Source organism: Cololabis saira, chromosome 9 (assembly GCF_033807715.1).
Source record: "Cololabis saira isolate AMF1-May2022 chromosome 9, fColSai1.1, whole genome shotgun sequence".
NCBI classification, from domain to species: domain Eukaryota; kingdom Metazoa; phylum Chordata; class Actinopteri; order Beloniformes; family Belonidae; genus Cololabis; species Cololabis saira.
The window spans coordinates 9,885,742-9,900,301 of record NC_084595.1 but is presented as its reverse complement, the minus strand read 5'-3'; the positions used below and the strand labels follow the sequence as shown (position 1 = coordinate 9,900,301).

The 14,560-nt window shown below is 37.7% G+C and overlaps 1 protein-coding gene across 1 annotated transcript; it reads right to left on the bottom strand.

Annotated features, from left to right (window-relative positions):
- Positions 1–5,954: 5,954 nt before the first annotated feature.
- ankrd39 (ankyrin repeat domain 39) lies at positions 5,955–8,966 on the bottom strand. Its single transcript, XM_061729830.1, has 4 exons — positions 8,587–8,966; positions 7,859–7,962; positions 6,906–7,109; positions 5,955–6,816 (listed from the first exon to the last, which is right to left on the bottom strand). Exons 1-4 carry the CDS (start codon positions 8,675–8,677, stop codon positions 6,670–6,672), a joined length of 546 nt encoding a protein of 181 aa, XP_061585814.1. The 5' UTR covers positions 8,678–8,966; the 3' UTR covers positions 5,955–6,669.
- Positions 8,967–14,560: the final 5,594 nt, after the last annotated feature.

Genomic DNA, 14,560 nt, shown 5'->3' with positions numbered 1-14,560 from the left:
AGGGGTTTAAAAAGTGTAGAAAGAGGTCCTTTGTGATCATTTCGACATAAAGGCGTAAAAGCGGCCCACAAATTCAAACCAGCTCATGAAAAATTATCAATAACGGATGAGGCCCCTCAACATTCCTGCAGTTTTAGTGAGCGACACAGAGGGTTTTCATTACCTCACTGCTCACAAATCTGGTACACTAGCTTTGATTATGGCTCGTAGAAGCTGGCAGGGATGACGAGAGGGCGCTGTGGGCCGACCTGACGGCCGGTCTGTCAGTCACAACCAGAGGTGGGTAGTAACAAGTTACATTTACTCCGTTACATTTACTTGAGTACGTTTTGGGAAATTTAGTACTTTTAGGAGTAGTTTTGAATCACTATACTTTTTACTTTTACTTGAGTAGATTTGTGAAGAAGAAACTGTTACTCTTACTCCGCTACATTAGGCTACGTTGAGCTGTTACTTTTCTTTTATCCCCTTTATCCGCGTACGCGTCAATCTCATGACATCACTGATTCTTTGGGAAAAATGTTTGTTTTTATGTTTAAATGTTTGTTTTATCCATCTTTTTGGAACGCTGTTTTTTTGTTTTTTGTTTTTTGTTTTGCTATTATTTCAGTACAATGTATTTTCTTGGTGAGAACTTTGAATAAGCCCATTTAGGGCTTCCTTTCTCGCCTGCACATATTTTCATGCTTTTATGTTCATTTCAACTTTTGTACCGTTTTTTTATGTTGTGCAAATAAACAAATCAAATCAAATTTTTGCATGTTTTGTCACATTTACACAGACTCAAACACACACAGAGTTTCTATGAGTTCATGGGCTTGTTCTAGTTAAGAAAAGTACAAAAGCTTGAAATTTTGTGCTACTTGTGCTTAATTTATTTTTTTATTCTGTTTCATTTATTTTATTATTTATTAATGTACTTGAATTTACTTTAAGATTATTTTAATTTAAGCTATTTTTTTATTAATTTTAATTTATTTTATTGATTTAATTTCCCTGAAGATGATTATTTTGTACTTTTGTCTGTTTGAATGGTTGTGTTAAAAAAATAAATCAGACGTTACTCAACAGTTACTCAGTACTTGAGTAGTTTTTTCACCAAGTACTTTTTTTACTTTTACTCAAGTAATTATTTGGATGACTACTTTTTACTTCTACTTGAGTCATATTATTCTGAAGTAACAGTACTTTTACTTGAGTACAATTTTTGGCTACTCTACCCACCTCTGGTTTTAGATTACTTTTTAATTCAAAATCGCTGAATTTTCACATTTACTGTTCAAATACTGAAAAGCTGCGTTTTATTTATTTTATTATTTATTAATGTACTTGAATTTACTTTAAGATTATTTTAATTTAAGCTATTTTTTATTAATTTTAATTAATTTTATTGGTTTAATTTGCCTGAAGATGATTATTTTGTACTTTTGTCTGTTTGAATGGTTGTGTTAAAAAAATAAATCAGACGTTACTCAACAGTTACTCAGTACTTGAGTAGTTTTTTCACCAAGTACTTTTTTTACTTTTACTCAAGTAATTATTTGGATGACTACTTTTTTACTTCTACTTGAGTCATATTATTCTGAAGTAACAGTACTTTTACTTGAGTACAATTTTTGACTACTCTACCCAGCTCTGGTCACAACAAGCTCAATTCAAACGTTTTTCATCTTCCTTTTTCTTTTATCTTTCCCCCATTTACAGAACAGTCATGAAAAAAAAGAAGAAAGGTCAGAAAACCCCTGCTATCAGCGACACGTGGCAATCAGAATGGGTGATCCTGATTAAAGCTCCTCGGCCGGCTGTGTAAAAAGAGGAGCTTGTCACTGAGCATAAACAGCTCTCTTGGCTACGATGCCCACCCCCTCAAAAACACCCCATCTCCTTGTGCTGTGTGGCGTCAGCTGCAATGAGCTCCAGATGTGTCCTGGCACCCCTCCAGTCGCGGCATGGATGTGGTTTGGAGGTAGTTTGGAAACACCACCCACCAGCGGACCCAATGAAAGTTCCTCAGACTCCGAGCGAGAAGTTTTTCAGCGTGGGTTTTGGACCTGTGTGGACCGCAGGAACATGGAAGAAGAATAGTAATACTCTACATGTGTGAGGAGCTGAGAGGGAGCAGTATCTGCCTCCAGCATGTGGTTTGAATAAGCAAGTATGTAAGACAACGGTTGAAAGTATTTCCATTTGTTTCAGTTTATAAGGAAACATCAACACACTGTCAGTTATATTCACCTTCAGGAATCAATTATTTTGCTCTCTTGCTCTCTCTTGCAATTGAAAAAAAAACACAAGCGAGGTTTCCAGTAATGTGGATTGATTCGGTAAATTAAGGTCAATCAGAGGGATCGGGATAAAAAGTTATATTTTGGATATAATGTTCAAGCAAAAAAGGTTTTCTTAGGTATATCTAAGCTGTAGGATACCTGTCACATATAAAATGACTTCAACTAAAATGATAAAAGCTATTTTTATCATCAGTGAGACCATTTTTGCAGTATAAGTTTAGAGGATATTTCAGTGTCTACTCTGTTTCAGATTGATCTAGCCAATGCACTGATGTATGGCAGCATAAAGAGGGTGGACAATGGTGCCAGCTTTAATATTTACCCCCATGCCTCCTCTCTGGCGCTTACTAACGGCTACACGGTTTAGTTTTCCAGCAGTGTCCTGGGAGGAACGAATGAGGTCACCCTTTTAGCAGCCATCAAAATCACTTGGTGCACTGCAAGGATGGTTCTCTCTTTTAAGACAATAGCTCCCCTTAATGGCTGAAGTGTGAAAAACCCAGGAAGGACCGCCTCTCTGCAAGGAGCAGAGAAACTTTTACCTGCAAAAGCAACACGGGCAAGATGTCTCTCTGTTAAAAAGCACGCCACATGCAACCAACCATTAATGCTGCAATGAGTGCAGCAGCTGGTGTTTGCACCGCAGTCAACAGTCGGTACATGATGACGGACGAGGGACTCGTTTCATCCTCTACTGCTTACAAGGAGCTTGTACGATTTTGTAGGAGCTTTGAGATTCAGCATGAATGCATTTTTTTATGCCATTATTTTTAATGGCACCGTTTTCATTTCAGATTATTTAAAATTCCAAACATAGGGTAACATTGATTTAAGGAAGAAATATCAGCAACCACGCCTTTATAATATACAGGACTGTCTCAGAAAATGTGAATATTGTGATTTTTTTGTAATGCAGTTACAAAAACAAAAATGTCATACATTCTGGATTCATTACAAATCAACTGAAATATTACAAGCCTTTTATTATTTTAATATTGCTGATCATGGCTTACAGTTTAAGAAAACTCAAATATCCTATCTCAAAAAATTAGAATATTCTGGGAATCTTAATCTTAAACTGTAAGCCATAATCAGCAATATTAAAATAATAATAATAATAATTTTTAATTGTATTACAGAAAATAAAGAACTTTATCACAATATTCAAATTTTCTGAGACAGTCCTGTAACCCCAAATCAGACAAGATGGGAAAATATCAAAAAATGAGAAGAAAAAAAAGCTGATTTTTTTTTTCCCTGTCAGCTTTATTTGTTAATATACACGCATTTTTAGATTTCAGACCTTTTAACACTTTATGCTGCTGTTACTTCTTACAACAAATGAGACGTTCTGGCTTTAAGGATGACAATCAGGTAAGATACCTGGGACTGAAACTTGTTTCTCCTTTGGGGCCAGTGCAGTATCTCCTTCTTCAGCCATGAGAGAATATTAAGTTTGCATTGTCTTACTGAAAAAAGCATCAACATGTTCATGTCTGCTCTGGAAGCAGTTATCGTGATCCTTTTTTTTTTGGACTGAAAAGACTTAAATATTGTCATGAGTGCAATGTCAACACCTCTCCCTTACAGGCCGTGGAAGAAAATCGGCATAGATCTGTGTGAGCATGCTACATGACAGAGATCATTTCCTAGTCATAGTAGACTACTATTCCAGTAAGAAGTAAGAATATAGATTTGATGTGGGTAAGTGATGCTGAGAGGCTCAAATGGATTTTTTATTGTAAAGTATTTGAACTTTCTGACTATCTAGAGAAAGCATGGGATAAACGAAGAAAAGTAATATATACCGTATGTGAAAATATCCATTCTGGTTTTTGTTGGGGAGAAAGAAATATTAAGTATTTTATTTTATTTATTTATTATTTTTAATTTTGATTTATTTATTTTGTTTTTCTGGTGTACATTGTGCAGCTCCCAATTAAGTGAGTGTGATATTGTATGTTGATGATTTTCTGTTTCTGGTGTCTTATAATCCTGTAAGGGATGGGTCTTCAGACATGACACAAAAATAAAACTCATTCATTCATTCATTCATTCATTCATTCATTCATTCATTCATTCATTCATTCATTCATTCATTCATTCATTCATTCATTCATTCATTTATTCATTCATTCATTCATTCATTCATTCCAGATTTTTGGATAAACTCCACATGCCAACAACAACCACCGCTCAGGTAACCTTAAAACTAAAAACAACATTTGTTCGGTATGGAATACCAGAGGAGGTTATCAGTGACAACGGGCAACAGCTCAGTAGTGCAACATTCAAGTGGTATTTCACACATAAAACCTCTAGCCCCCGTAATCCACAAGGAAATGGACAGGCAGAGCGAGCGGTTCAAATAGCCAAGAGGATCCTAAAACAGAAAGAGCCCGTACTTGCACTAATGATCTGCAGATCTTCTCCACACAGCAGCACTGGAGTCGGCCCAGCTGAGCTCCTGATGGGCAGAAAGATACGAACTACTCTGCCCGCTCTTGCAAAGAACCTGCAGCCCAAGTGGCCGAGCTGGCAGCGTGTTCAAGTGAGAGATGCTGTCGAGAAAGATAACCAGGCCTACTACTACAACAGACGCCATGGTGTTTACTGTGATTGCTTACTGTGAAAACACCTTGGAAGTATTATTATTACTATTATTTTGGTTACTGTTTTCAAGGAAAAAAAGAGACTGTTTGGAAATATATACAGTACATGTAGAAGAAATGGTTATTGTCTCTAAGAATATGCTATTGTTTGATATTTGTTATGTTGACAGAAAATAAGTACCGTAAGATTCTGTTACTTGTTCTGAACTGGAGGTTCAGGGGTTATGGGTAAGAGCAGCATCTAAAAGGGGGAGATGTCATGAGTGTTTATGTTTACGACAGTTTTACAGCACTACGGCCAGTGTGTAGTCAGGATAGACCGTCACGGAGTGAGAGTAACTTGTGACACGTGTGTATTGGATGTCTGCTGCAGTTGAGCTAAATAAACCAGTTTTGCAAAGATTGGAGGCTCGTCAATGATTATAAATCATTACAAGTATCATTTATGAGTTATTTCTAAATTGTATAACTTAAAAGATTTCCCAAATTAAGCTCTGCATTTGCTTATATCAGGCTCTGATGGACGGCTGTTCTAGAGCCACATGAAGGACCAAAGATCACAGGTGTCCAGCAAGCTTGTGCCCTTGTCCCTTATTTATTTATAATGTGACATATCATGCTAATTTTTCCTGATTTATTTTTTTTCCAAATATCTTCTTTATCAAAACATGCATGAGTTACTGTAAGGTGTGCCCAAGACATGTTGCAGAAAATCCCTTTCAACATGCTCGTTAAGACAAGTCAAATTCAAAATAAAATACATAGTAAAACAATCTATAACTGTAAAGTGACGACAGTCCTAAAATCTGGATGATTTCAGGGGACTGATCAATGGTAGCAATGATTACTACGATGAAAAGTACTCTGGGACGAGGAAGAAAAAGAGAAACGTACAATTTGCACATAATGTTTATCTTTATAAGGCATTTACAATGAAATATATAATTTACATTTATTTTCATTATCACCTTTTTTTTAATCACATAAACTTTTTTTTTCTTAAATAACTCCAAAAGTTTCCTTAAATTTTTCCTTATCTGCATGTCTGCAAAACACAGACTCATCAGTGGTCTAAAGGATAAACAAGGGTTTTTTTGTTGTTTTTTATCACAAAGTTGCATTCACTCCCCTTGAAAACCATGCACTAGTGAATTTTATCTTTAAAAATAATATAAATTCTTGAAAATGGGTGATCTGTTTTATTTAATGTCCTTAATCTTTTTTGCAGGTTGCAGCCTCAAGAAAATAAATTTACTGTTTTTTTCTTCTTTTCCTGATTTTTAATTGTGATATACAGAGATCTATAGTGTAAAGCTGTTATTTCTTAACTTATGCTCTCAGTTTATGTTGCAGCCTCACCCTACATTGTTTCCTCGTCACTTCTCAGATCTACATCCTCGGCCTGGAACTGCTCTCATGCTAAACACAAAGACTGATATAGTCTTCATTTTTCTTTTTTAAAGGTAATGGTTTGTAACAAGGGGAAAAAGTGACAATCCCCAGTTTTATTGAGTAATATAGACTAAGTGGAACAGTGACAGATGTTTTTATTTACAGTTTTCTATAGCTTCACAGGTACAATTATTGCAAAAGCGCTGAAGATCAAAAACGAGAGGAGGTTCATTTCAGTTTGTCCTCATGTGGCATAAAAATTGAGATACAGAACTCAGACTTGGGTTCACACAGGTGTAATCCTGCCTCAAAAAATGACGTCACCTTCTACAATTTGTGTGATTTTAGCAACACGGCATGCCCCTGATGCAGTGTTGTCACCGAGGTGGTTTCAGGAGCTCCTGCAGCTCTCCCTGCGCTGCCAGCTGGTAGGGTTGTTGAAGCCTCTTGTTCACATGATTGCAGAGAGCTGGACAGCGCTCAACAAGAAGCTGGCACACATCTTTATGGCCCCGTTCTGCAGCCTGCTCAAGGACGCAGCAGAACAATGATTAAAATATAAACAGTTTCTGTTGAAAAGGTCTAATTAAGTTACTATTGGAAATGTGTATACCTTGTGCAAGGGAGATGCACCGTCATCGTCACAGAGCATGGGATCTGCTCTGTGTTGCAGAAGGAGTGTAACTACGTCCTGATGGCCGCAGTAAGCTGCTCGGTGCAGCGGTGTGGCCCCGCCTGGGGTCTGAGGGGACGCACATGCACCGCTCTCCAGCAGAAACTTGCACACAGCAAGATGACCACCACGACTTGCATAATGCTGCGGCAGAGCACAACATTAAAGAAAGGTAAATTGGAACAAATGAGCCCTGTAGCACCCTATAATGTAATAATTTCCTGAAAATGTAATAAAATTTGCACTTAACTCAATCGAAAATGTACGGAAGAGTATTAGGGCCAGGCAGGAGAAAAAATATTTGAGAGGGGAAGATTTTTTTTTATTGTGCACTTTGAGAAAAAAGTCAAAAGGTCGAGATTAATGTTGAAATACAATTTCAACAATAAAGTCGAAATTTCGTGAATAAAGTTGAAATTTCGACTTTTTTCTCAACATTTTGACTTTTTTATCGAAATTGTATTTCAACATAAATCTCGGTATTTCGACTTTTTTCTCGACATTTCAACTTTATTCACAAAATTTTGACTTTTTTCTCAACATTTCGACTTTTTTCTCGAAGTGCACAATGAAAAAAAAAAATCTTCCTCCTCTAAAATATTTTAATTTTTCACCTGCCTGGCCCTCTTCTGTAAAAATGTAATAAAATCCAATAATGTAATAACTTCACCAATAATGTAATAAAATATCCTGACTGATATTGTAATAACATTTTTACTGATAATGTAATACCTTATTACATTATTATATTACATTACATTATTGGGGAAGTTATTACATTATTGGGTTTTATTACATTTCCGTTAAGTGCAAATTTTATTACATTTTCAGGAAATTATTACATTATACGGTGCTACAAGCCCTGCAATTGAACACATTTCCAGTAAACGCACCAGAGCTGTGAACCCTGCCGAGTCCCTCAAGTTTGGATCAGTCCTCTTCTGAATAAAGGACTTTACTTTCTCCAAGTTTCCATCCATTGCAGCAGACCAGATACCTGCAGGGGGAAATTACACACAATTACAGCATGATACTTGACTGCAACGGGAAGAATAGACAAATGTTGGAGTGCAAACTACTTTAAGTGTTTTCCATAATTACAGGACTGTCTCAGAAAAATTAGAATATTGTGATAAAGTTCTTTATTTTCTGTAATGCAATTACAAAAACAAAAATGTCATACATTCTGGATTCATTACAAATCAACTGAAATATTGCAAGCTTTTTATTATTTTAATATTGCTGATTATGGTTTACAGTTTAAGATTAAGATTCCCAGAATATTCTAATTTTTTGAGATAGGATATTTGAGTTTTCTTAAGCTGTAAGCCATGATCAGCAATATTAAAATAATAAAAGGCTTGCAATATTTCAGTTGATTTGTAATGAATCCAGAATGTATGACATTTTTGTTTTAGTAATTGCATTACAGAAAATCACAATATTCTAATTTTCTGAGACAGTCCTGTATATAACAGTGACACCACATGCCTTAAACTGTGAATTATGTTTCCGCGTTAAATCGACGCAGAGCGGCGCGCGTCGCCGCGTACCCTACGCCGTAGCCTCTGCGTTGGTGTAACGCGGAACCATAAATCAGCCTTGACGCATGGGACCAAACCTCGTTCAAAATCCATCTCATTCAAGGTCTGGTGGACGTCGGGAGAAGAGGCGGAGTGGGAGCAACACGTACAGGGCTGTTGGCCAGACATTGCATTAATCGGCAGCGTCAAACAGGATAAAACTCTCCCACTTCTGTTCAAAACTGATGTTGAAGTCTAGTTTTGGAGTCGGGAGAGACCGTAAACATAAGACATGTGGCACTAACAGGTAAAGCCTCCTAACCAACGAGGCCGAATATTAAACGTAGCAGGCGCAAACATGTCTGAGTCAGTAACACGGAGATTATATTGGGTAACAGCGCTGATCGCACACGATTCAGTCATTAAATTGACTTATTTGGGGAAAGCTAAAGGAAAGCGCAGCAGCCGCACGTACTGAACGTGATGACGTCACACTTCATCACAGATTCGTAAGCGGAAAGCACCTTCAAGTGTCGTCCGGATTTCTCTGCTTCTATCTTTATTTGTTCAGATCAAATAAAATTAAACTGCATCACCACTGTGATGGGAAAAATAGTTCATATCAAATAGAGAGTAGAAAAAAAAAAAAAAAAAAAAAAAGAATATATATATATATATATATATATATATATATATATATATATATATATATATATAAGCAGTACTCGAGTAGTAAAAAAAAATCAGGGGGGATGGTGGATTTTATCATATGGGGACAGATAATATGTGCTGATTACAAATAATATAATATATTACAAATAATAGCACTGACCAAAACATCTGCAGAAATACTGCAGGAATGACATAGCAGCAGTTAAATGCAGCCTTCTGTAAGCTTTAAATATCCACTGGGCTTACATCAAATACATCAAAACACAACAATAAAAAACAGTTTTCTGAACTTATCAATATGACTCTGTCCTTCACAGGATAAGTAAAATGGATCACTGCAAAAACTCAAAATCTTAACAAGAATATTTGTCTTATTTCTAATTAAAATGTCTCATTTTAGTAAAAGAAATCTCATTACACTTAAAACAAGACTCATCACTGGAAAAAACAACAATTTTCACCTGTTTCAAGTAGATTTTCACTTTAAATAAGTAGAAAAATCTGCCAGTGGAACAAGATTTTTTTGCTTGTAATAAGAAGATAAATCTTGTCCCACTGGCAGATTTTCCTACTTATTTCAAGTGAAAATTTACTTGAAACAGGTGAAAATTGTTGTTTTTTCCAGTTATTTTTCTGGTGTTATTTTTCTGGTGATGACTCTAAATGTTGAAATAGCAGTAAAACCACATTCATTGATGAAATGACATAAGGGATGGAAAGGGGGGATGGCAGTTTTACAGGGGGGATGATTTTGACCGTTTTTATTTTAGGAGGGATGCCATCCCCCCTCATCCCCCCTCAACTCGAGTACTGTATATATATATATATATATATATATATATATATATATATATATACATACATACATACATACAGGACTGTCTCAGAAAATTTGAATATTGTGATAAAGTTTTAGACAGGAACGCGGTGCATGGAGTGCTGCTTGGGTATTAGCAAAAATAGTATCCCTCAGGTGCTCTTCAGTCAAGGGAGATCCATAAATTGTTGAAAACAGAGAACTGAGGCACTCATGAGGGTAAGGTTAATAAAATGCCTTTATTATTGCATGGCTAGTCTCTTAAAAGCGTGTCTACGCGTTTCAGCCAAACTGGCCTTCGTCAGGACAAAAGAGAAATGTTTGTCAGACAGCTCAATTCACAATTAAATAGGTGATTTCAAACAGCTGCTCAGTGTGAGCAGGTAGGAGGTCACATGACCTGAACAGGAAGACCTGCCAATAACAAGCAGAGGGTGAGAGGCTCTGTACTGAAAGAAAAAAACAAAATCACAGTAAAAAAATCAACATTGCACATTTAAACATTGCCTATAGTCAATTAAATAAATCAAAAATGCATACAAAATAAGTATTGAGCCTAAAAAGAAACTAAGGAACCGTCAGAGTCAATCTTAAAGGCCAACAAAACACACTAATAGTCAAAGAATACAAAATACACTCACAGAAAAGGAGAAAAGTCAAGTTCTCCATTCAACCCTGGATAATGAGTGGCCTTTAATGTGTAAATCCAAAATGACTCTCTTTGCAGGAGTCTTTTGAGTCTATCTCCTCCCCTGATAGAGTCTTCAATATGTTCTATGCCGGATATTTTTAAGGAGTCACAACTACCGTGACTTACATCTTTGTAGTGAACAGCCATGGGGTACTGCGGATTACCAGTTCTAATGGCATGCTTATGTTCTGCCAATCTTGCCTTCAATTTACGCTTTGTTCTCCCAATGTAGAAGCATCCTGTTGACGCTGCCATGTTTAAGGGCTGGAATGCCGATAGGAAACCATAACGGAGGAAATAACTCAGTCACAAACATCCACTTCGTTTGACTGGCATATGCCGCTGCTCTCACACACGGAGCCGGCAAGCCGAAGTCATTTATTGACAATCACAAATCAAAAACACCTGTGTGACTCCGCCCACTTCCGTTTAGTGTGGTCAATACAAGAACATAAACAAAAACATCCAACACCCCCACTTGTTCTTAGGTTGCCAGCACATATCAAATAACAGCCATCATTTCAAACACCAAAAATGAAACATACAAATTTAGCCATTCTGGCTTTGGTTACAGATTTTGTGAAAATGTCTGCCACCATATCTTCTGTAGGACAAAACACAACGGTCACTTTTCCATCGACAAGTGCAGATCTGATAAAGTGATACCTGATATCAATGTGTTTACATCGCTGACGACAGACAGGGTCTTTAGAAAGTGCGATCGTGCCTTGATTGTCCTCATAAACTGTCACAGGTGCATATTTACAGTGATTGTCCATCTCATTCATCAAATTTACAAGATACAAGCTTTCCTGTGTTGTTGCAGCTAAAGCCATGTATTCTGCTTCACATGTGGATAGAGCAACAGTGTGTTGTTTCTTACTCTTCCAGGAAATAATGGGTCCTGTCTTAGATAAACTGAAACAGTAACCAGTCATACTACGTCTGTCGTTCTGGTCTGCCGCCCAGTCTGCATCACTGTATGCAAGAAGTTTTAGATTCTCATCACTTTTCTTGAAAGACATTTCCTGGTCCACAGTACCTTTCAGATACCTCAACACATGTTTTGCAGCAACCCAGTGTTGTTCTTTGGGTTCAGACAAATATTGTGACAGCTTACTGACAATAAAACTCAGGTCTGGCCTTGTACAGGTCATTACATAGATTAAACTGCCAACCATCATACGGTATCTTTTTGGTTCAACAAGTTCACCTTCATCATCAAATTTCAGTTTACATTCACATGGGGTACACCTCGTTTTACAGTGAGTCATGTCAAATCTCTCCAATAACTTTGCAATGCATCTTTTCTGGTTCATCTTTATTTCACCTCCCTTCTGTGTGAAATCAATTCCTAGAAAGTGCTTAAGTTTTCCAAGATCTTTCATTTTAAACTTTGCTCCCAACATTTTCTTCACACTCTTAAGTATCTGATCATCACTCGCTGCAATAATGAGGTCATCAACCCAAATGATCAATATTACCCGTCCATTTTCTGTTTGTTTGTTATAAACACAGTAATCAACTGAATTCTGAACAAAACCATTTTCTGTGAGATAATCATGAAGCATTTTGTTCCAGTTTCTTCCTGACTGTTTAAGACCATAAAGAGATTTATTTAGTCTAAAGACTAATTTCTCACCAGTATCTGACTTGACTTCAAATCCTTCTGGTTGTTCTACAAACACTTCACAATCGATCGGGGCATGAAGGTATGCAGTCTTTACATCCATCTGATGTAGTTCTAAATCATACTGCGCTGCAAGCTGCATTAAGCTACGTACAGATGTCATATCAGCAGTAGGAGAAAAAGTTTCTTTAAAATCAATGCCAGCAACTTGACTGTAGCCTTTTGCCACGTATCTAGCTTTGTAAATAGTTTCTACAGGACTTTCCTTTACAGCATAAACCCACCTGCCCCCCACTGCATGTTTGCCCTCAGGTAAGGTGGTTAAGGTAAAGGTGTCATTCTCCTGCAAAGAACCCATTTCCTCCTTCATAGCTTTAGCCCATAATTCTGATTTTGAGGAGCTCATTGCTTCCTTCATTGTCTGGGGGACACCACATGCAACTCTATAGCAATAGTCAATAGTCATTTCCTGATCTTCGACACATTTTACCTCATGAGAAGAATCTGTATAGTACTGAGGAGGTCTCCTCTCTCTCTTTGGGTAACGTGTCATATGACTGCTTTCTCCCCCATCTGTGCTCACATTTGTGTCATTGGTCTCATCTTTTATTTCTTGTGGAGCTATTTGCACCAGGTCAGATTTTGGTAACTCCATGCCAACTCTCTCTCTAGACAAAACATGCTCCTCTATTTCTTCATCTGTCTGAGTATAGCATTCATTAGCTTTCTTTGTGATGAACTTCACCAGCCTGTTTTTCAATATTCTTCCCGTGTCTGGATAAAAGACAAGATATGCAGGACTGTTTTTATCATAACCTACAAAAATCCCTTTGTCACAGCGTGCATCCAGCTTTTTCTTATCATGCTTGTAGGCATAGCATTCTGACCCAAAAATTCTCATTTGAGAGAGATCAGGCTTCTTTCCAGTTAACACAGTGTATGGAGTTTGCTTGAGCCGTCTGTTGTAACACCGATTACGAATAATTGCAGCAGCCTGAACTGCATAAGTCCACAACTCTTTTGGTAAATGACTCTCAATTAACATGCACCGGGCCATCTCAAATAAAGTCCTCCAACTTCTTTCAGCTGTCCCATTCTGATGGGGGGAATGAGGAGCTGATCTTTCATGTCTAATGGAATTTCTGCTGAGCAGTGACTGAAAATCACATGATGTAAATTCAGTTCCATTATCTGATCTTAAAGTTTTAATTTTACCATAAGGTGCAACATCAGCAATGAACTTTTCTGTACCTTTAACAGCATCACTCTTGGCTTTTAAGAAATAAGTAAAGATGGCACCAGAATAGTCATCAGTAAACGCTAAAGCATATCTAAACCCATCTTTAGCTACAGGCTGTACTGGTCCAGCCAGGTCTGCATGTACTAGTTCTAGAACACCCTTTGCTTTTTCATCCGGTTCTCGGTTTCTGCTCTGTTCAAATTTTCCTTGAATACACACTTCACATTTCATTTCAGACTTTTCAGATTTGTTCTTAATTTTCATACCCTTTGCAACACTCTCCAGACTCAACACATCATCATAATTACAATGGCCTAAAATTTCATGCCACGTCTGGATGTCATAGCAACCATTGCAAACATCACTTAGGTCCTTAACTGTTTTCAGATAAAACAGTCTGTCACACACATAAATGTCAAAAGCTCCACCATTTTTGTGAATGAGTCTGTTCTGACCTTCTTTGAAGATTACCGTTGCTCCCTGGGCAGTTGCCGCTTTGACGGAGAATATGTCCTGCGTAAACGACGGGACATACAGCGCATCCGTCAGCAGCACATCCACAACTCTCCCGTTGATGTCTGCCAGATGAAACTTGGCAGTACCCCTTTTCTCCGCAACTCCGCTGGTTTTCACCCCATCAGCCAACTCCAGAACATGACTCTGTGGCTTGAAGCTTGCGTCGAAAAACTCAAATCTGGTGATGTCAGTCACGATGTGCCTTGTTGCGCCAGAATCCACCATAAGGCCCCTCTCCATCCTGCAGACAGGAGCGCCCTGGTCCACCATGAAAGCGAAGGTGTGGTCCTCTCCGTCCACTGCTTGTTTGGCTTTATCTTGCTTCTTCCGTCTGCAGTTTGCATCTCGATGCCCGGAACTCCTGCAGAAACTGCACCAGCGTCTCTGATCTCTGCGCATCTCCGTGCTTTTTGCGCAGTCCCGCGCCATGTGTCCTTTCAGGCCGCAGGAGTAACAGGTGATTGAGCTGACATCAGCTCTTCTCCTCTCACCAATTTTCATCACAT

Bases quoted from the DNA above. Each gene is read 5' to 3' on its own strand.
- ankrd39 (XM_061729830.1), bottom strand. From the start codon at position 8,677: ATGTCTGGCCAACAGCCCTGTACGTGTTGCTCCCACTCCGCCTCTTCT. The intron at 7,963-8,586 runs GTTTGGTCCCAT...TTCCCCCTGCAG, and splicing joins TGAGATGGATTTTGAACGAG to GTATCTGGTCTGCTGCAATG. The intron at 6,817-6,905 runs GTATACACATTT...GTCCTTGAGCAG, and splicing joins GTGCATCTCCCTTGCACAAG to GCTGCAGAACGGGGCCATAA.